This window comes from Thamnophis sirtalis, unplaced genomic scaffold (genome assembly GCF_051295495.1).
Source record: "Thamnophis sirtalis isolate CommonGarterSnake01/CBP01778 unplaced genomic scaffold, rThaSir2_p1.2 scaffold_7, whole genome shotgun sequence".
Taxonomy (NCBI): Eukaryota; Metazoa; Chordata; class Lepidosauria; order Squamata; family Natricidae; genus Thamnophis; species Thamnophis sirtalis.
In genome coordinates this window covers 63,159,212-63,182,360 of record NW_028261387.1, presented here as the reverse complement: position 1 = coordinate 63,182,360, position 23,149 = coordinate 63,159,212, and the positions used below count along the sequence as shown (strand labels likewise).

The 23,149-nt window shown below is 38.8% G+C and overlaps 2 protein-coding genes across 3 annotated transcripts in view; one reads left to right on the top strand and one right to left on the bottom strand.

Moving 5' to 3' along the window:
• The first annotated feature begins 6,427 nt into the window (after positions 1–6,427).
• On the top strand, positions 6,428–13,017 carry EIF6 (eukaryotic translation initiation factor 6). Its single transcript, XM_014059324.2, has 6 exons — positions 6,428–6,665; positions 7,497–7,582; positions 8,498–8,673; positions 10,776–10,952; positions 11,803–11,984; positions 12,852–13,017. The coding sequence occupies exons 1-6, from the start codon at positions 6,559–6,561 to the stop codon at positions 12,859–12,861; spliced, it is 738 nt and encodes a 245-aa protein (XP_013914799.1). The 5' UTR covers positions 6,428–6,558; the 3' UTR covers positions 12,862–13,017.
• Positions 13,018–18,174: 5,157 nt separating this feature from the next.
• Positions 18,175–23,149, bottom strand: part of MMP24 (matrix metallopeptidase 24) — a 53,055-nt gene continuing 48,080 nt past the window's right edge. For both annotated transcript variants that reach the window (XM_014059303.2, XM_014059304.2), the window contains exons 7-9: positions 21,796–21,934; positions 20,222–20,488; positions 18,175–19,071 (exon numbers count right to left, since the gene is read on the bottom strand). In XM_014059303.2, coding sequence (XP_013914778.2) covers positions 18,734–19,071; positions 20,222–20,488; positions 21,796–21,934 — 744 coding nt within the window. In that variant the 3' untranslated portion in view covers positions 18,175–18,733. The remainder of the gene's footprint in view (positions 19,072–20,221; positions 20,489–21,795; positions 21,935–23,149) is intronic.

Below are 23,149 nucleotides of genomic sequence, written 5' to 3'. Positions count from 1 at the left end.
ATGATCCTGGGAAACTGCAACCATCAAAAATGTGAGCCAGTTGCCAATTGTCTGAATTTTTATCATGTGAAAAACAGTCATAAGTTACTTTTTTCAGTGCCATTGTAACTTCGAATAATCACTAAATTAATGGTTGTAAGTTAAGAAATATCTCTACTCTGTGGCAACTTTCAACTTCGCTATATTTCTCCAAATTCATTTGTAAAACCAAACCTGCTTCCCGAATCATAAATTCACAAGTAGAGTTCACATTGTGATAAGCCCTGCGATAAGTATGGATGTTACAGCTGGACTGTGAAACTCTAGATCAGTGTTTCTCAATCTTGGCAATTTTAAGGTCTGTAGTTATAGGCAGATGCATCCTTTTGATGCAGACTTTAAAGCATTGCACAGTCCTATTAAATTTGTATCTAGGAAATGATTATATTCATTATAACAATTTTAATTAAAGAACATGAACTCAAAGCAAATTAGTCCACCCAATAATTTTTGGAGTATGACCTGATACACATCAGTCCACGTGCAGCTCTTGACCCAAAACAAGTGAGCTGAAAGTTGTAAAGCCTAAGGCTATAGTCTTATTAGCATAAAATTAATCCCCTCTTGAAATCGTGCAAACACAACTTCAGTTGTACTATATGAGGGTTTACAGTTGTAGAAAATTAAAACTCAGCCCTCTCCTAGAAAAATGAAATATCCTAGGAAATATTGAAAAGGCAGAATATTACATTTCCCTGGATCAGAAATGGAGAAACAAGTTTTTAGGCAGGAAACAGACTCACTCTTAATAGCCCCCACTTTCTTAATGGCCCATTAAAATGCCCAAGCCAGTCGATTCTACATTTCATTTCATTTCATTTTATTAAGTTTGTATGCTGCCCTATTCCCGAGAGACTCAGGGCAGCTAACAATAAAAAGGGAGGGGATACAAAAAACAAAATAAAAAACAACAATTTAAAATTCTACAACAGCCGTAACCTCGAATGGGGCTGGATAGTTCAACAGCCCCAGGCCTGTCGGAACAGCCAGGTCTTAACTGCTTTGCGGAAGGCCGGAAGGGGAGTAAGGGTCCGGATCTCCATGGGGAGATCGTTCCAAAGGGCCGGAGCAGCCACAGAGAAGGCCCTCCCCCGAGGAGTCACCAGCCGACATTGGCCGGCAGATGGAATTCGGAGGAGGCCTAGTCTGTGGGATCTAATAGGTCTTTGGGAGGTGACTGGCAGGAGGCGGTCTCTCAAGTACCCAGGTCCAATACCATGTAGGGCTTTAAAAGTAACTACTAGCACCTTGAAGCATGTCCGGAGACCAATGGGCAGCCAGTACAGCTCGCGGAGGATAGGTGTAACATGGGTGTACCGAGGTACACCCACAATCGCTCGCGCGGCTGCATTCTGGACAAGCTGAAGTCTTCGAATACTCTTCAAGGGCAGCCCCATGTAGAGCGCGTTACAGTAGTCCAGTCTTGAGGCGACGAGGGCATGAGTGACTATCCAAAAGGCCTCCCGGTCCAGGTAGGGCCGCAATTGGTGCACCAGGCGAACCTGGGCAAAGGTCCCCCTGATCATAGCCGACAGATGATGTTCTAAAGTCAGCTGCGGATCCAGAAGGACTCCCAAATTGTGGGCCCTCTCTGAGGGGCGTATAATTTCACCCCCCACGCTGAGATGGAATAGCTGGACCATCTTTGGGAGGGAGCATCAATAGCCACTCGGTCTTGAGCGCCAGTTTGTTCGTTCCCATCCAGACCCTGACAGCCTCCAGGCACTGGCACATCACTTCTACCACTTCACTGAGTTGGCACGGGGAGGACAGATACAACTGTGTATCATCCGCATATTGATGATATTTAATCCCTTGCCGGCTATGATCTCACCCAGCGGCTTCATGTAGATGTTGAATAGGAGGGGGGACAGGACCGAACCCTGCGGCACCCCATAATTGGGGGGCCTAAGGGTCGATCTCTGCCCTCCGACCAACACCGACTGCGACCTGTCCGAGAGGTAGGAGGAGAACCACCGAAGAATGGTGCCTCCCACTCCCACCTCCCGCAACCGTCGCAGAAGGATACCATGGTCGATGGTATCGAAGGCCGCTGAGAGGTCAAGAAGCACAAGGATAGAGGAGTGACCCCTATCCCTGCTCGCCAGAGATCATCGATCAGCGCAACCAAAGCAGTTTCCATGCTGTAACCAGGCCTGAAACCGGACTGAAAGGGATCCAGATAATCGGTTTCATCCAAGGACCGTCGGAGTTGAAAGGCCACCACTTTCTCAACAACCTTCCCAACAAAGGGGAGGTTGGAGACTGGACGATAGTTACACAAGATGGCTGGATCCAGAGAAGGTTTCTTCTTTCTACATAATAAATATTTCTTCCCTTCAGCTCCAGGGTGATGGGATTAAGGCATGATAGTATTAGCCCTTTACCCCACTCACCGCATGGCACCTGGAAACTCAAACTTGGGCCCATGGGAGTCTGACAATCAATCAGAATACATTTCTTACACAGGAACAGGAAACAGGTGAGGCCGAACAGAGAGTATAAAGCCAGGAACTTCCAGCCCTGCTGGATTTTCTTCTTCTTCACCCAACATTGAAGCATGCGATCACCTTTTCTGTTCAGGACTCAAGCCATGTGGTCCTATCCACCATTAAACCATCTTTCCAAGCAGCCTCCATGTCTCTAGTGTCTTTTCCCCCACTTGGAGCTGAACCCAGAAGGACATTTTTTCCAACATTTGGCACCCGAAGATGGGACTCCAAGCGAACCTAACCAATGGATATGGCCCAGGTAAGCCTCCCATGCTGGCACAGGCCCCATTGAGTCTGCGGGTGGATTTTCCTGGACCGTAGCCATTTGGAACTAGGTTTTAAAGGGGTTTTGAATTTGAGCTCAAAGGCTGCTTGGAAAGAAGGTGAGTACCTCTAAATTTTAATTTTCTAAAATTTAATTTTAAAGCATGGCTAAGCATGGGAAAGTGTGCATGCCTGCATGTGTGCACGTGATGGGATCCTTCTCCCAATCACAGCTGGATCTTGCTTCCTCTGTGTGTTTTACCAAGAGAGCCTGGAAAATATTGAGGTCAGGCCAGAGCACAGGATCTTTTGTTAGGGAAAGGAGAGTGTGTGTAAAAATGGGATGGGAAAGAGAATGAGAGAAAGTAAGCAGATGGGAAGAAAATTTGTTGTTGTTGTTGCTTTTGTCCTGTGAAAGCAAAAAAAGCAAAGGCCCATTGTGTGTAAAGAGTGTAGGAAGTGCTCATACTCACTGCCAACAGTTACAGAACCCCCTCCTGGGAAACTATGTGAAGGCAGCAGGTCCTCCGGCCTCTTTCTTTTTTGACTCGAAAACTGATGGCCAAGATTCCCTGCGAAAGAGGGGTGCATACTCTAAAAGGGAACAGAGTCCTCGCAGACCCTTTTGTTCTGAAAACTAGTAGTGCCAGGCCCAGCTGAGCCAAAGTGAGCCCCACATCTGAGCAGGATCATGGGGAGCATTGGAAACCCCTCTTGGGGAACTGTTAGAATAGGAAAAAGCTAAAAGAAGTGTGTGGAAAATGGGCTTTGCTGAAGGATGACAAAGAAAAGCGATTTGGCTAAATAAAGGTACTTTAAAGAAAAGGGAAAATGTTGGTGTTTCTGTTTTTATCTTTTTGTCTCTCTCTGTCTTCTATGCAACCACGTGGTTTGTTTGTTAAGATTTGTGCCTTCCCTAATTTAACTGAGATTTGTGCTGGGAATAACTAGGGTGTGTAAACCTGAGAGTTCTTTCCCCCACCCTCTAATTTTCTCCTTATCCTTGTGTATATGTGTGTCTAGGTCTTTGTGTACCCTCCAGGTAATTGTAACTATAAAATTTCTCCAATCCAAAAAGACTAAGAATTTTAAATTCTTCAAAGAAAGAAAAGAGTAAATTGGCAGAAATTGCCTTTGCTCGTTTGTTGGGCCCAGAAAACCGAGTAAAGGGGGTAGGGAGGAGCCTTTACTTTGTGTTTGTTTGACCAACAAAAACAGAGTAAAGATAAATATTCTTTCTTCCTCCCCTCCCTGTACCTTAAAGAAACAACCAAAGGTTATGAGGGAATGTTTTAAGCTCATTTACAAGAAAAGTTTCACCCTTGTATTTACTGTATGTGTTTAAATGATTTTATCTGTTCATCTCTTTTCCTGAAGCATGTGAATCCAGCTCCCTTTTTCTCATCTGTGATATCCCCAGATTGTTACCAGTTTATCTGTTTAGAAACTGCAATACTGATTTTTTTTCAAACTCTGCCTGCAAGCTATCTACCCACCATCACCACCACCACACACACACAGCTTATCTCTAATCCTCCAACAATGCATTTTCTATGGGGGAGGGAACCTGTTCTCGTGTCTTTCAGCCCTGCACAGATGAGCAGAGCATATGGATCCAGATGCCTGCCATCCAGCAGACATGAAAGAAAGGATCTTGGGATGGAAGTAAAGACTGAAAGACTCTTTTCAATCCCCAGAAGACAGCTGTAAAAGACTATGGGGGAGGGTGGAAATCAGTGGTGGGTTTCAAATATGTTTAAGAACCTATTCTGTAGGTGTGGCCTATTTTGTGGGTATTGCTTGGCGGTCATGTGACAGGGTGGGAGTGGCCAACTTGTAAAATGTGGTGAAACTCATTTAACAATGCTCTTGCTTAGCAACCAAAATTTGGGGTACAGTATCTGCTTGTAGCCCAAACCTGTCTCCTCAGTTTGGCCAGGCAATGGCTTAGTTAGCACAACACGGTTGAGCCACCAACTAGTCAAGAAGATTTTAGTTTATTGTTATGCAAACTCCGCAATTCAAATTCAGGTATCATTCAGTGGATATTATATTATTCTGTCGCATTAGGTACAGCTCAATAAGTTCCCTTTCTGTTGAATGCAGGTCAAAAAAGTCCCTATGCCTCATAGAGAGCTTTATATGCCCTCTGTTAAATCGGGTAAAGGAGGCACAAAAGGCTTCAGTGAACCACAGCTCTTTATTGCAAGTCAAGTAAACATCCGGCTGGAGAATAGTCGGGCAGCATCCCCTTTTAAAGGGATCTGTCAGACCTCTTGACCAATGAGATTCAATCTCTGTTCCCGTCGGAACAGAGGACCTTGGTGGAAATCTCTGTCAGTCTGGGGGGGGGGGGGGGGAGGAAATATCTAACATCCTCCTTTACATTGTATTATAATAATATTTTTCAAACTTGTCAATGTTTAAGATCGGTGGATTTCAATTCTGAGAGTTGTAGTCCACACATCTTAAAAGTTGCCAAGTTTGAAAACACTATGATGTCAAGTCATCCTTATCAGGTCTCTGAGATCTGTAATCCAAGATGTCCAAAGACTTGCATAGGGGGACAAAGGAGGGAGAGTAACTCCAATCAAACATGCTTATACAAGACTTGCAGCAGGCAGCATTAAGCAGTACTCTGACAGAGCAAGGGCCCATTCAGCCACCTTCTCAATGATTGGTATGGAATCATAATGGAGACAGAAAATAATGATTTTTTTTTAAAAAAAACTATTTTTAATATACTTAGCTCAAGATGTATATTAGTATATTTTATAATGATAAAGTTTCACTTCCAAAACAGTATCTTAAGTTTTCTTCAGAAACACAGAACTCATTCTTTGACCTAGCACATAGTCCCCCGGTGGTGAGGCACAACTAAACAGAATAAAAAAACCTCTCTATTAATATCCGTTTTCCTTCCCCCACCTTATTGCTACTGCTGGTATCAGCAATTCTCCTAGAAAAAATCTCTAAAATGCTATCTGCTTCTCCCCTTAGAAAATCCCTGTCATTTTCCCCAAGAGGCTGTTCCAAAAGCTTTTTCTTTCTCTCTCCTTCCTTCCTATCTCTCTCTCTAACCTATCTCTCTATTCTAATCTATCTAATCTGTATATATCTATTCTAATCTATTTTATCTATCTATCTATTCTAATGTAATCTATCTATCTAATGTTGTTTCGTGTTTTTGTGTGTGTTTGTGTGTGTGTGTGTGTTTTAAAAATGAGGGAGATCTTGGTGGTTAAAAAGTTTAACAAATAAATACATATTTACATTCTCTCTGTGTGTGAGATGTTTCTGTATATGGTATATATCTACGGTATATGTGATAAAATCTAATCATCATTTTTTTTTTGGCCGTCTGCGCCCGAAGCCTCTGAGAGGAGCCAAAAGTCTCTCCCTCTACAAGTGGAGTAGAAAGGCTCCGCCCCTTTGCTCTCATCCAGCGGCGCCCAGAGTTTCGCACTCCAGATCCGCCGCCCTCCCTCATACCATCTCCCTCCTCCCCGCTCGGATCTTTTCCCAGTTTGGTGGGCGGAAGCTTCCGGGAAGAGGGGGAAAAAAAACCGAGATCCAAGGCCGGGTTGTAACCATCCAATCAGCATCAACCCAGGCGAGATGACATCACAAGCGGAATAACGTCACTATCCGTTTCCGGGCTGCGGTGGTGGGGGCCCGTCCTCGTGTGCCGGAGTGTCGACTCGCTTTCTGCCTTTTCCTCCTGTTTTCTTTCTTTTTTTTCCCCCCCGAGCCTTTGACGGTTATGGCGGTGCGGGCGAGCTTCGAGAACAACAACGAGATCGGCTGCTTCGCGAAGCTCACCAATGCCTACTGTCTGGTGGCCATTGGAGGCTCCGAGGGTTTCTACAGGTCATTATAGAGAAGCTCGACCTCTTTTCTCTTCCTCCCCTCCGGATCTTAGCCGGGATTTGCTTTGATTATCCGACAGGCAATACATTTAAAGAAGAATAAGCGGGAAAGGCTGCCGGGCTCTTCCTTTTTATACCGAAAGAGCACGACTGGGCCCTCCCCCCCTTCTGTGATTTTCACTTTCATTGTCTTGAGACAGATTAGGTTGGGCAAAGCCAGCCAGGCAAAAATGGCCCAGTGACACCCGTGGGTGAGAGGAGATTTCCATGGGGGACTCCCCAACCTCCCTCCAGTGCTGACGGCTATATTCAGGGATTAGCACCGGTGAAGGTCTGCTCTTTTACTTGGGGTGTACAGGTAGTCCTCAATGTTACTAAGTGAGAAATGTGTTAAGTGAGTTTTGCCCTACTTTACGACTTTTCTTGCCGTTGTTAAGGGAATCACTGCAGTTGTTATTTTAATAACATGGTTGTTAAGGGAATCTTGTTTCCTTGTTGAGTTGTCAGAAGGTCACAAAAGGGGATCACCTGACTCCAGGACACTGCAACTGTCACGCATTTGAAAGTAAATCACATGAGCATGGGGATGCTACAGTGGTCATATATGTGAAAAATTGTCAAGTTAGTTTTTCCAATACTGTTGTACCTTTGAACCGTTACTAAATGAACAGTTGTAAGTCAAGGATTACTGAATAGGTTAGGTCACAAGATGTCAGTAAGACTACTTCTCTGCATATTGTTCCTTTATTAAACTTTTTGAAAATGTAGCTCTTCAAGCATGTTTGAATGGAACTAAATGATCATCCTTAAATTTTATTCTATTGTGTTTTAGTGTATTCGAAGGAGAGCTTTCGGACACTATTCCTGTAATTCATGCTTCTATTGCTGGATGTCGAATCATTGGCAGAATGTGTGTGGGTGAGTTGCTTTTTTCATATAAATGATTTTCAGTTTCCCTTAAAATGCAGAATTCTCACCCATTTTAGGGATGAGATTCCATAATATATTGTGACAAGCAGCTTGACTGTGTAGTTTGTAGTATTTCAGAAAAGGAGCACAAGCTGCTATTTGCACCCTTCATCTATAAAGTATAAATGTACTGCTGAGTTCAGCTCATGTTTATCCTGAAAGCTTTTGACTGAGATCATTAGAAAAAGTTTAAAGGTGAAATATTTTTGCTTACCATTAGAAATGATACCAGGCTCCGGAATTGAAACATTAACATTAATACTATGGTATTGTATTCAACAATCTTTATGTTAAGGGGGGGTGGGCGGTTTCAATTGATATATCTATGGACTCTCATTGCATCAATTACTACAGTTTCTGGGAAGATGGAGAAACTTATTATCTAAGTGCCTACAGAGACTAAATAGGGAGGATGGGGTGGATATTCTCATCACTGCCTTGTTTATTTTAAAAATTTTATATTAAATCTATTGTAAGAGGTGCTAATGGTTATAATGTGTTTTATAATATACAACCAATTAAACATCTTTATTTAAATTTATTATGGTTGCCCACTCCCATTTACTATCTGTTGTTGAGCTATAATACTTTTGTTAAATTCATTTTTATGCCTGACAGTGTTAGTGGAATTGAGAGAGGTGATAGGTAAGCAGAATATTGTTCTTTTTTTCAAATATATGCTTGCATTTCTGCTGTGGATGTATTTTGTTAGAAGAACAACTCTGGCAGTACTTTAAACTGTTAAAGGTCAGATGCTGTTAAAGAACATTGATTAGATTCATCATGTCCTGAGTTATTATTTTATGACATAAGAATGTTGGAGACAGGAATTGAAGGCAGGTTTTTTTTACCCCTATATTTTAGGTAACCGGCATGGTTTACTAGTCCCAAACAATACAACTGACCAGGAACTTCAGCATATGCGAAACAGCCTTCCTGACTCAGTGCGAATCCAGAGAGTGGAAGAACGTCTTTCTGCATTGGGCAATGTCACTGCATGCAATGACTACGTAGCACTTGCCCACCCAGACATCGACAGGGTAAATATAAAAATAAATCGTAGCACTAAACATTATATTCGCAGTAACTAAACTTGAACAACAGTTTAATATTTTTTGTTGAGCATTTGCTATATGTCTTTGCTTGACATATTCAGCGACCATTCAAAGTTATGATGACACTGAATGAATGATAATTAAGATTAGTCCTCAAGGTTTCAGTCATTGCAATACCCCCACAGTCATTATATTGAAATTTGGGCACTTGCTGACTATCCCACATTTATAATCTTTGCAGTGTCCCAAGGTCACATTCTCCTGCCCTGTGCAAAACTGCCTTTGCTTCAACTTCCTTCGCTCGCCTTTCTCTCTTTATCTCTATTGTTTGACTGCCCTGCACTATGCCACCTATGTCTGTTGCCTCCCATCCAACTGCCCTTTGTTGTGTTCCTTCTGCTGCTGATTCAGATCCAAGTGCTGGGCCCAGATCATGTGCAGCGAGCACAACAGGGTGGCAGAACATCACGTGCAGAAGGGAACTTGCTTGACCCAATCAGGAGGAAGCAGCAGGACAGATCCAGTAGGGTTCTGCAGAAGAGCTACATTTGCCATAACATAAGGAGCAATAGCCTGCAGATTGTGCAGAATGCAGTGGGATGGAATGGCGAGATGCGGCAAGTTCTGTTGCTGGGCAAGAACTTACTGCAATAGGGTCTGGGTGGATGGTGGAGACACTCCTACAGGATGATGGGTACATCCAGCTGAGGCAACTACTGGCACTTTGCAAGGCCTTACAGGAGGCAAGTTTGGCGGAGCAAGCAAGGACTTGTAGGTAAGCTCTGTCAGCGCTGGATTAACTCCACCCTTTGCTGAAGCCCGTAATTATTCTGCTCACTCAGCCTCACTTTTAAATGAATGCAGAGGACTAATGTAGTTGAGTTGTGAAGGCAAATTTGGCACACACACACTGTCTCCAAGAAGCTCGTATACTAACCATACAGGTAAATAACTTTGCTGTAAGTTTTATGATACAGAGACACAGAAAAACTTGTAAGAGCATGAATAAAAGAATTGAGAAATAAAAAGTGAGCAAAATGGAAATCTTCTGTTCCTTACCTTTACTGACGTGCCCTGTTGGTTACTTTCTCAGTCACTGTATGTGATTGTGTTTCATGATTATTTGATCTTTGAATTATTTTCTATCGAACATCAGGAGTATGCAATGAATACAAAGTAGCTGAATATAAATACATCTGCATATGTAAATACATATGGATGAATTGTTTTATGGGAAGGTAGCTTGTTTAAAAAATCCTTTTTGGAGAAGTGATTATACTCTTTAGGTTAGTGACCTTGCTCTTGAATAGTTGTGCTGGGAGATTGTGCCCTGAAGGTTGTATCCATAGTTAGGTTACTGAAGGGTGTCAAACTGGGGGAACACCGGCCGGAGGCATCACACGCAGGCTACTCCCACCCTGGCTCCACAAAGGCAAAAAATGCCGTGATTCATCACATGACGCAGTCGGGTTTGACATTCGTGGGTTATTGGAAAAAGTACGGCTGGAAGCAATTGTATAAGTAGACCAACAAGTACAAGCATGATTAATTCTAATAATGGAATAGTTTTCATAAGCAGTATCAACGTGTTGGATTTAGTATTTGAGCTAGAGTGAAAATGGATAATTTAAGAGTGATGATTTTGGCACAAGTCCTAGAAATAGGACTTATATAATAAATAATAGAATAAAAAATGAACGCTTGGAAGTTACTTAAATTTCATTTAAGGACTTCCTAGATGTGCCTTTAATGTCAGGTGTCCAATAGCTCTTATTTTGACTGCTTGTCCTCAGAGTGTTGCAGCACTTGGCTGATGCAAAGACCTGGAGAAATGTCAGGCTTTGGAATGAATGCAACTTCAAGGCTATCTAGCTTCAATACATTTTTCAGTTGATGGGACTTTAAAATACTTCAATTTCTAACAATCTAAAGACACAAAATTTGATTGAAATAGTTTTACAAGATTTAGTTGACAGCTAATCAGTGCTGCCACTAAATAGGCATTTCAGTTAGTTTTTATGATAACTTAAAATCAGACAAATGTGATCTAACAACCCTAATTTTAAATCTTATTTTTCCCCCCACAGGAAACAGAAGAGATTTTAGCTGATGTTTTAAAAGTCGAAGTATTCAGACAGACAATAGCAGACCAAGTGCTTGTGGGAAGTTACTGTACATTCAGCAACCAGGGAGGATTGGTACACCCTAAGACCTCTATAGAAGATCAGGATGAGCTTTCTTCATTGTTGCAAGTCCCTCTTGTGGTAATTGTTCTTTCTGTTCAAATCTTGGAATGTTCAGTTACTTTATATTTTAAACTAAATTATAGAATTTTAACATCTTATGACTTTGGAATATATTCATCCACCGTTTCATCCATTTATATGCCACTGTAACTTAGCTGTAACTCAGAGCTGAAGAAGTGGAAAGTTTTCAAAGAAAAACCAGAAAGTCCAGTTGCCTCTTGAAAGAGCACCTTTGGGACAATCATGACCTGAATGACTAAGAATCTCCATAGACACTGTAACTCAATGCAGGCGATCTCTTTCTATGGGATTTCTAATTGTTTCAACATTTTTCCTTCAATTTTTTTGGTTTAAATAGTGTTATGTGGTCCTCTCAGTATAAAGAAATAGACAGCAAAATAATAATTTCCCAATATGCATGACATATTGAAGCCTAATCTTAAATGAACCATAAAATTAGGAGCAGTGAAAATTTAGATGAACAATGCCAGTGAGGAGACATTGAAAAATACATCTGGTATAGTTGTGTTACTTGTATTTAATAGCATATGAGACATCCAGTGGGAATGATGGCAATTGTGGTTTACACTTTTTGCTGAGCTATGATTTCTAACCATGATTTATTGAATAAATCAGTGGCTGTTTTCATTAACACTAAGCCAGGATGCATGGTTTGGAAAATGGAGAAAAATGCCAATGCAATGACTGTTGAACATTAGGAATATTGTGCATGCCTATTAAAGGACTGGCCCTCTGATCTATTTAAATAGTTACAAATAAGGTTTATATTCATGCAACTTTAAGCAAGAAGAGCTGATAATACCCATGAGAAAGACGTTCTTAAGACACTAGTTTTCTTTCTTATCAGGCTGGAACTGTTAATCGTGGCAGTGAGGTGATTGCAGCTGGGATGGTTGTAAATGACTGGTGTGCCTTCTGTGGTCTGGACACAACCAGCACAGAATTATCTGTTATTGAGAGTGTCTTCAAACTTAATGAAGCACAGCCAAGTACCATTGCTACCACTATGAGAGATTCTTTGATTGATAGGTAAGTCAGACATTCATCTACTTTCGAAATTATTAGTGATTGATAGTAGCCAGTATATGACTATACTAGTAATGCCTTTCTTCAGTGGTCTTATGTTTCCAATTGTTTGGAAATCCCAAGGGATTCAGCACTCTGAGAAGATGTATAAAATTACTTCCTCATTAATAATATGTAAATGGATTTTCCCCTCTTCCACCTGCTTGTATCTGCTCCCAAGAAGAATACACAATGCTTAATCACTGGTAAAGGTGAAAAACCAATGGGGAAATTGAATTGATACGATATATAGTCAACTGGACAGAAATAGTTCAGTATTATTATTATTACAAGTAGTCCTAACTTAATAATCAAAATGGTGATCAACAACTCTATTACTAAGTGATGTGATTGTTAAGTAAGACATTGCATGATTGTGATTTGTGATTTTTACTGCCAGCTTCTCCATTGACTCTACCTATCAAAAGCTGGCTGTGACGTGCGCAAATGGCAAACACTAGTTTGTGGGAAGCTATGACAGTTGTAAATATTTTCTGGTTGCACAGTGCTTAAATCTTAATTACTTGACCACAGGGATGCTGTGACACTTACAAGTTCAACTTTTCCAGTGCTGTCATAACTTCGAACAGTTGCTAAATAGTGCAGTCATCAAGTGAGGACCACCAGTAATGCACTGATAACTACCATTTCTATACGCAGAATGGTTATCTCCTAATTTTGAGACTAATGTTTTTATGTGCAACTCACTTAGTTTTAATTTGGGATACTGGCTTTCTCTTGGACTTTGTCTGATTTTATAGATCAAGCATGAAAGTAAAACTGGAACCCTTCAAGTATATTTTTGCTAATAATTTCTTTTCCCTTTTGTAGCTTGACATGATGTGCTCCAGGAACACTGCAGGTGTGAAATGCCAAATCGTGATCTTGACTGCTCACTAAAGCAAATTCTTCAAGTCCAAGGAGTTATCTACCACAATCACAGTTTAAATTCCCTTTCCTTTGGCAAGCCAGACTTGAACAAGAAAAAAACATTATATCCCTTTGTTTTGTTAATGTGTTCTTTTGCTTTCATTAATTCACAAGGTAATGTTTAGAATTTAATACGTACAGTGGGGCAAAAAAGTATTTAGTCAACCACCAATTGTGCAAGTTCTCCCACTTAAAAAGATGAGAGAGGCCTGTCATTGACATCATAGGTAGACCTCAACTATGAGAGACAAAATGAGAAAATAAATCTAGACAATAAATCTAGTAAATAGAATCTGGTTTGTCCACATGTGAAGTCACTGAAAAGCCAAAGAGAACTCTTAATTGTTCTTTAATAAAAGTCTATCAGGAAAAATAGATATAAATTGAAACGGTTTTTTTGTGATGCCTTCATACTTATCTTTTAATATCAAAATATGTTGCTCCAATGTCTTAAGCCAAGGATACAATCTTTGTTGTTGCTTAACTTAACTTGCAGTTATATAATTTGGAATTGGAGAACTTTTATGATAGCAACACAGGTTAAAGCTTTACTAAACCTTAATACTTGAAATAATTGGTATGGACATGAAACAAGAAGAGCTGTATCAAATTGCAGTTACATGTTAGACCACGGTTTTTGCTTTATCAATTCTCTATCAAATTAGTGTGCCGTAGTTTGCTGTCTTCCGCATCAAATGATGAAAACAGTCATTGCTGTATATGTATTCCTTAGAACCGCCTTGTATCATCCATTTGAAGTGATGATACTTCTGCTATAAGTGATCAAACTGACTCTGAGTCATCTGTTCTCTGTGTAGCTTATGCATGACACAGATAAAAGAATGGGATAAACTGGGATAATATAAAAATATTACATATTTAGTTGCCTATTGCATAGCCGCTTTCAACAAAATTGACCTTGCTCTCTTGACTTGTGTGTGGACTCCTGCAGTTTTCATACTTTGACACTGCTAAGAGAAGCTAGGAAAGACTTAACTCACAGCCAATATAATTGAATATAGACTTTTAGTAGTATAAGATTATAGGATGACAACAGAGCTAAGTTAAATTACATTTAATGTAATAAAAAGTTCCTTTGTAGGTATAGCAATTGTAGGTATACCATAGCACCTAACTACAATGTTACAGTAACATTGAGTCCAGTGGTTTATAGCCAATCCCCAATTTATGCACTGTTCTGGAAAACCTTACATAACTCTACAGGTTGCATGTTCATCTGGATGCTGTACTATTGTGTTCTGTGCAAAGTTCACATTTGTATGCATTTAGAAAATATTCAGTAAAACTGAGTTTATGTAAGTCACGTTGTGCATAATCCGGAAAATGTTTGTATTTTTAAATGGGAATTTACAGGGCTAGACATTGTTTCCATCATTTGGCTCTACTTGTGGAGAAAAGCAGTAAACTGAAATTCACATTTTTGCTATGGTAGTAAACAAAAATAAATCGTGAACTTGCATCTTCGAAACTGACAGATTTCCTGGACCATTAATAATCAGCCTTCTAATGGGTTTGAAAGAGTTTTAATGGCGTGGTACAGATATTTGTTTTAGAATGAATTTGACAAAATTGTAGCCCTTTGGAAAGGATAAATTATTTCAATAAATCTTATCGGTCTTTGATTTCATAAGAATTTCATTTGCATCATAGTAGAAGTGTACAGCTTTTGTTAACAGCTGAATCTGGTGTGTGGCATATTCTTAACAATGGGTAAGATCAGATTTCCAATGTTTGTGGGTCCCCCCCCCAATTTTTGTAAAAGCACCTTAACCTCTGCAAGACTTAGAGTGCCCACGTTACTCCCTCTGTCCTTCTGCATAAAAATAAGACAAGCTATGTACTTGGTTCATCCACTTTGGAGGCTTGTGAAATGGATAATAGCAATACTTTTATCAATCCTATATTTAAGTTTTTATACTAAGCTATTTATAGTATAACTGCAGCTATACCACAAAGGAATGAATCAAGTTATTTTACAAAGCTTTAATCTGGACCCAAAACTAACGGGAGGAAACATATTTCAAGATCATTGACAGAATAACATTGAAGAAAGGTTTAGCTGCTAGTTTGGGATGTATGTGCAAGCAGGCCTTTTCATATCAGCGCTGAAAATAAAATATCTATTAAGTCCTATCTGATTGAAAGGAGAGAAATACTAAGACTGAAATAATTTAATCCAAGTTCATACTATAAACCAAGCATGAGCATAGTACGTAAATTATTATTTTATTTGATGTAAGGCTTGAGATGAACTATCCATTTCTATAAATTGCAGCAATTCTCAGTACACCTGTATTCTGAAGGTGGGAGATAGGACCCCTCAACATTATCCTAGCCAATTATACTAAACCCAATATCAAAGAGGACATACAAACTTGATCCCCAAGCAATATCAAATCAGTATACATTTCTATTAACACTGTAATTTAATAACTTTGCATTAAATCCAATTGGACTTTTTAAAAAAACAAAAACATACGGTTCTCGTAACCTTTGTAGTTTTGAGTATGGTGGACTTTGAAATCTTTGGCTTCTCAGTGATCAAATTCAATCCTACCCACTTTATAAATTGTCTAAAGAAATAACCATTAAGCTAGTTATTATTTTTTTATGAAAAAGTTGCTATGGTCATTTTCTAAATCTCAACTGGATTAATTCCAAAATTTGAGCTATATTTAGATCAATTCATACAGGTCTAGAAATATATTGAAAGATTGCTTAATAGCATTCGGGTACAGTAAAAACTTATAAACAAATGAGCCTAAAACCAAGATTAACATTTGCAACATAAGTGGGTATTAGTCTGCCCAAATCTTTAAAACGTCTTTGCAATGAAATGGCTAAAGACCTTGACTATAAGACTGAAAATGCATGGATATGTCACATCGTGCTTGAAATGATGGTGTGCTCATACCAATTTGGTACATAATAATAGCACATTACTATCACGTACATTCTGTACTGTTGAATTCTGTTCCATTCTGTTTCATGTTGAATGCAGAAAAAAGATATCCCAAAGGCTACGTCAACATGCTTCCCTAAAAAACACTGCCTTTTAATCTGTATTGTTAAAGAAATGCTTTACAATCTTTCTTAAAGCTAAACTATTTGGTATGTTCTCAGTTAACAACATATATATAAATTAGTATAACTTTTACTAATTCCAATGCTGGGGTTGAGACAGAATTAACAATTTCAAAAACAAAGTAGTTATCCATTCTAGTTTTTTCCCCCTGTAATACTTATGTGTGAAATATGAGTCTTTAATCTTTACCATATCTGTTTTCTTTAACTTTTCTCTTGAATAATTTTCAATCATTCCCCCCCCCCAAACCCCGGCTGAGCCTTAATGTTTCAGCCCAGTTGAAAAAAGTCAACAGAGTAGATTTATAGAATAGAATCAGTGAAAATTTGGAAAAGCTGCACCTTTTCATCCTTTATTTAATTATTGCCTAGTAGAAAGTTTGAAAGCAATATATTGGCACTCATTAAAAAGTTGCCACTTTGATTTCAGTGGATCTGCATACAAATCACAAAATCTGGGAACAGCCTTCATTCTGCTAATGGATTGTATATTCCTATTCTCTTGAAAGAATTGGCATTGTGTAGCCACTATCTAGTTCAACTTTTCTGACAAGAAAGAGTAAGAAAGATTTCTGAGGAGAGGACCATACTACCTTTCGTGTGTGAGAACTTGCTCACATAAATTGTTATTCCACATGAGATTCCCATAATCCCATAACATAGTCCAACATCCCTTTGGAAGAGGCAGGTTTTTTAGGATGGGAATGTGACAAAAACATTACCTTTTGTCTATACCCTTTTCATGGATTGGATCTAAAATGCCCATGTTTAGGATTGCCTTGTTTAAGCACTATCCAAAACAAAATATTTTGTACTGAATATGAAACTACCTTATAAATTCTTCCTAACTTGCCTTAGAGCATGCAATTTTAGAGGTTGTTTAAGGGTTTGGCTGAGACAAATTCCAGAGGCCGCCTGGGAGACAATAGGGCAAGGCTGGTATGCCTGCTTCTCTTTTCCACTCTCTTCCATTTATGCGCTGGCCTATGCATTTATTTATTTGTCAAATTTGTTTGCCACCCATCTCGCCAAAGGTGACTGTAGGCAACTTACAGACGTTGAATAAAATGCCATATTAAAAAAAAATCATAAATTTAAAAATTCAATTAAAATCCATCTATCCATTGATCTCAGGACCTTCCTTTTCTTACTTCCCTCAAGCTTTGTTTGACTCTCTGGACATTGGCTGCAATGGGTCTACGACAACTTGCCTCAGCCAACTTGGCACAGCCAACGTGCTGTGAGAAAACATAGCCAACTCGCTGCAGGACAAGAGTTAAACTAATGTTGAAGAAATGGCAGACTAGAATAATTAAAGAAAGGATGCAAAAGGAGGGACAAAATGAAATGTGAATGGCAAAAATTAAAATGATTTTTAATTCTTTTCAATAGATTGAATGGTTAAATTGTCCCACAGTGAGTTGTCCCATAGCAAATTGACCATGGCAAGTTGGCAGTTGCGAGTTGGCCATAGGAAATTGTCCCATTCTGGGCTGCAACACCTAAGGGGAATTAGGGAAAGCAGGCTGCAGATGAAGCCAAGGATCATGACAGGCAGGACTCTCTCCAGCTCTAATCTTTATCTCCCTCTTAGTCATTTTTGCAACCCTTATTTTCCTTCTATTTAAATATACTAATGACAATAAACAGTGGTTTAATTACACTGTCAAATTTTAAAATTACAAGCTTTAAAATATATTTTATGTCACCCTTTCCATCATTGTAAACCAAATTCCCATTGCAAACTTGCCCACAAATTTTACTATTCTAATGCATATGTGATTTATTTTCTCTTATATAAATGGGTGAAAATATCATGGAACATACATTTCATCTTATAATGGTAACAATTTATTGTTGCCAACTTAAAATAGTGGTAATATGACATTTAAATATTTATTACATGACACGTTATTAAAAACAAGATCATTAAGGTCTGCATTCACATCATTAGTGTTTTTGTAAATTCAATTTTTTTAGTCTTGCAGACTAGTTGAATTCAGAAATTTCATTTCTGTTAGTTTTGGTGATCTGAAATGACATTAGAGCTGTTTGAAGTTGTGGTCTACACAAAATTACCTCTTAAGAGCTCTTGTGTTTGTTGCTGAAGTGTGGAAACATTACCATGAATGTACAAAACATCTGACCAGCAGGTATTGGAAAAAAAATGGTATTCAGGTAATTGCCTGGATCCTGTAATAAATTAAAATCTTTCAGAATGACTAAGCCTCAGAATGTCCTCTTCAGAAGGTACTGAAATGTTCCTTTTGTGACCCACAGAACTGTCTCTTTTTATGAGGCAAGTGTAGAAAAAAAGACTCAATAGGTGGTTGGCTACACTGGCAAATGCTGGGTTTAAAAGAGGGCACTGAAGAAGATTGCTCAAGTGAATTGAAAAAAGGTTGAAGCAAACTTCTCTTGAGGTCTCCCAACACTCACTGAGTAGGTTGGTCAAATATGTCAAACTGAGACACACGGCACTGAGGCAGTCAGAAGGAAAGCGGCTCTACAGTGCAAGGCCACCTGGGTTTAGTTGATTTTTGTTTTTGTTTTCAGTCCCAGAATTCTCTGACTCACATCTCTTGAAGAAGTTGTTTGGCAGGCTATCCATCAAACCGCCTTCTAATGTCTGCAGCCCATCATCATCATCTCATGAACCAAATGAGCTACTGAACTTGTCATACCCATTCCTGGACAGGTCTTCTGTAGTATGTCACGCTTTGCTGGACCTCTTTATTTTTGAACTGGAAGATTGTGTATACCAAGACAAGGATACACAGAGATAAAATGCAGGGGATCACAACTGCAATTGCATTAACGGTGCTAGGCACATCGTTTATAGTTACCATAATATCAACATCATCATGAGAGAGGCGTCGGTCTTTGCTTCGTTCAACTTCTTTCTGATTGCAACCCATCCAGTCTTTGAGAATTGACCTAGGATACCCTGGCTCCACAGTCAGCCTCTGGTTATCAAACTTCCAGTATTCCTTACCCTTATAAAAGTAAGTATAAACTGAAAAAGAAAGCAGAGATTACTTCATTTATGCACCACTAAAATCACAGTCACTGGAATCAGTCATTAAGGCCATTATGTATAGGAAACCAAATTAAAGCTTCTCAGACAAATTACTGTCCAGAATTGGGCACAGTTTTGAAGTGGAGCCGAGTAAACAGAATAGAGTGGAATGATTACTTCTTATGATTTGGTAATTGCATTTTTTGATGCAGCCTAAATTGAATTGCTGTTTTCTTCAACCACAATATATTTTTGGCTCATATTCAGTCTGCAATCAACAACTATTCCAAGATCTTTTGTGTAACTATTGTTAACAAGGCAGGTATCCTTCATTGTACAGATCTGCGTTTATTTTTGTTTCATTATGAAGAACTTTTCACTTGTCTTTTTAAGATTTATTTTTACTTTCAGTCCATTTCTTAAATCTATCAGCATAATCTTAAATTTTACTTCTCTCCTCTAGACTATTAACTACTGTCGTCAATACTGTATCATTTGCAAATCTGTTGTATTTTTTCATCATCTCAACCAAATAATAAAATACTGAAAAATAGAGGACCCCAAACTGATTGTGACACCACACTCAACATAGTTGAATGAGAAATTATTCCTGAGAACTCTGAATACCTTGAATAGAGTTTGGAATACAATCACAGTTTTCAATTCCAATTAATTGTCCTGCAATCCAATCCACACTTAACTAGCTTGTTACATTAATCAGCATGTCATGGAGTATTTTATCAAATACTTTGCTGCAAGTCAGGGTATAGAAAATCTAAATGCTGAGGAGTAGAGATAAAATGGAGAATTATGTATATGGAAACATTAGCCGTACTTCAGAAGACAGAATAAAAAGAAATTATTTAGCTTTTCCTACATGTAGACATATTTCCTTCATTTGCATCAGAAAGAATGAGGATAGGAATAAACATCCATTTATTGTTTAAGGTCCACTGATTAAATCAATCCAGCCTAGCTGAAATACTGGATTTAGTGAATCAGAAGCCTAGTCAGGAATCCATTTATAAGCATGTGTCTTTGCATTATTATGATTGCTTGGTCATAACAATCCAAACGCTTTGCTTAGCAAAAAATAAAAACTAGACATGAGGTGCTACTGAATCAAATGCAACATGTTTATACTCACAGCCTTCTTTGCTGACAAAAGCTCCTTGTGGAGCTTGTGGAATCCCTTTCCACACAGTGATTGGCTTGGGGTAGCCTGGATCTGTTGCTCTCTTGTCTTCATTATACCTCCAGTATTTATCTCCTTTGAAGAAGTATGTTTTGCCTACAGGTTCCCACCGTAAAGCTGTGTCAATCCCTTCCCGGGGAAGACAGCTGCCCAACTCCACTAGGCTGTGCGGGTATCCTGGTTCTGCTGTCACTTCCTTAAAAACCCAATACTTATCTCCTAGATTTGAGGAGGAAAGAACATACATAATATATAATTACTAAGAGCTTATAAAATCATTAGCTGTTTTTTTTCCTGTGAGAGGTTTAGAAAATAGCAGGTGTTGGAAGTTAAAACCCACCCCTCTCCTGGAGAAATGAAATATTTTTGGGAAATATTAAAAAGGCAGAATATTTCCCCGACAAAGAGAAGTAGAAACTCAGAGAGGCAGAAAATCTGCCCCCCACCTTTGTCAATGGGGCATTAAGGCCTGAGCCAGAGAAACATGTTTTTAGACAGGAAACAGATTCACTCTTAATAGCTTCTCCCACCTTTGTCAATGGACCATTAAGGCCCTAGCCAGCCTATTCTACATAACCAAGATTTACCCCATCTCATTGCCCTTCATTGCACCACCCAACAAGTTTCAACCAAACTTAGCACACAATCTATAAAGATAGCTGACCCCACCCCCACCCCTTGGAGTATGACAACCAATCAGAATACATTTCTTACACAGGAATAGGAAACAGAGAGGTGGGGCCCCAGAGAGGGCATAAAACCCAGGGGCTCTCAGGTTCTCTGCCCTTTTCTGCTCAGGAATTCAAGCCATGTGATCCTGTCCACCATTAAACCATCTTTCCAAGCAGCCTCCATGTTTCCAGGGTCTTTTTTCCCTACTTGGAACTGAACCCAGAAGGTCATTTTTTCCAACACAGGCAACAATTTTTCACTGATTTCCTTTATCTGATTCAAATGATTTTTTTGATAGCTGAATTAGACAGAGAGCTTAATCTTTTGGGTAGTAACAAATTGCAATTGAAAACTGCCTTCCATAAAGTTGACTGGTTGCAACGTGTTAAAAGGTTTTCTGGAAAATAATCCACAATTCAGAAAGTTGATGCAAATATGGGCTATACTAAATATGATCTCATTCACATTGATTATCTAAAAAATATATGTGTTTTTTAAAAAAAAATACTTCGGAATAAGAACACTTTGCCTATGCTTTTAATTTTGATAAAAACACCTGAACATCACCAAATTTTTTAAATAATAAAAATACATTGATGGGGCTTGCTCTTTGCTCTGTCTTAGAGGTGACAGACAACTGCCTCTCCCATTAAGAAAATGGTAATGTGTAATTTAAAGAAACCCATGCTGGATCTGTCACCACCCAGGTCAACAAGGACTATACTTGCTTCCATGAGTCAGAAAAACTGAACTAAAATGTATTAAGATCAGGTTTTCAATGCGTGCTAGCATCTGTTTTGATAATATTTGTATTATTGTAGAACTGTTTGTATTTCCATGATAAATAAAAATACCTTTAAAGAAAACAAATTTTCCATCAGATCTTTCATAGGCAGCATCAATTTTTGCTGGGAGCCCTTTCCAGAACTGCTCAATTTGCATGGGATAACCCTCTTGTACTCGACTGTTACGAAGACGCCAAAACCAGCGGTCCTAAAAAAAAAAAAAAAAACACCTCCTAGGATTATACTTCAGATTCCAATAAGAGGACACAAAACAGCAAAGTAGGTTTTATATTGCATTCTTTAAAAAATCACTGCAAGACATTTTGCTACCTGGGTGAGGTGCACAGGACTCAAGCCCACCCAGTTATTTTGCCACTAGTGGGATTTTACTGCCAGAAAAACAGAGTGGTACCTATATTATTAGGTACCTGTATTATTTCTAACATTAATACCTCCCTCTTTCCCTGGAAGTAAAACCTTAAGACTCACTCTGTCTAATAATAGAACTAGCTCCTGACTCCACTCTTTTCCTCCCCACCTCTGAGATTACTTGATAACATCGATTTCCAGAAGAAAACCATCTCAAATCCATATCCTTCCTTTTTCTACATTCTACGTTCATCTTTACATTCAAATCAAGTATCAAATGATGCACAAGTTTGCTCTCCTTCCACTCCCATTGATTTTACTTAAAGACATGCCGAGATTCAGAACAGGACATAAGGCAACAAAAGAGTTTACAATATTAAACAATATAAACACCCATCTTGAAAACAATATTTAAAAACAGAAAGAAATAGTAACACACATATAAAACACTGAAGTGTTCTTAAAATATTTTTAAAAGAATATCTTGGAGGCATTAAACATGCAATCATTTGAAATGTTATCACCTTGGGTTGCCATTTCATGCAATATAATGAATACACATTGGCCTAGATCTGTAATCTTTATCTAAGGACATGACCAATCTATCTTTCTGAGTCAGATACTCGGCTCAAGATAACATTTTAAAGAAGCAGCAATCACTTTCCTTTTCCACAATTAAACCAATGCAAGAAATACATTTAGACTCTGCACAGATTACTCAGCTTAATGATATATCCTGCTTTGCTCAGCAGATTTATATACTATGATATAAATTCTATATCTAGAGTATGACTACTGTAAAATGTTTGCACTTTTGGGATAGGATGTAATGATACTTGTAAAATCTTGTTTTTTTTAAATCACAGAGAAAAATATGCAAACTTATTTCTATTTGTGCAAGCAATCCGATGTAAGACAATTTGGTATATCAGTGATACTAAGCTCAGCATATTATGGTTGTCTGTTTTGTTAAGGTGTAACATCCTGATTTAAAAAAAAAATCATTTCATACAAAAATGTTCAATTATAAAACCATCAAAAAGTGGGAAATTAA

What these genes read in the sequence shown, in the direction of transcription:
- EIF6 (XM_014059324.2), top strand. Translation starts at nt 6,559, where the DNA reads ATGGCGGTGCGGGCGAGCTTCGAGAACAACAACGAGATCGGCTGCTTC. An exon ending in CCCACCCAGACATCGACAGG is followed by an intron (nt 8,674 to 10,775) that starts GTAAATATAAAA and finishes TTCCCCCCACAG; the next exon opens with GAAACAGAAGAGATTTTAGC. An exon ending in TGTTGCAAGTCCCTCTTGTG is followed by an intron (nt 10,953 to 11,802) that starts GTAATTGTTCTT and finishes CTTTCTTATCAG; the next exon opens with GCTGGAACTGTTAATCGTGG.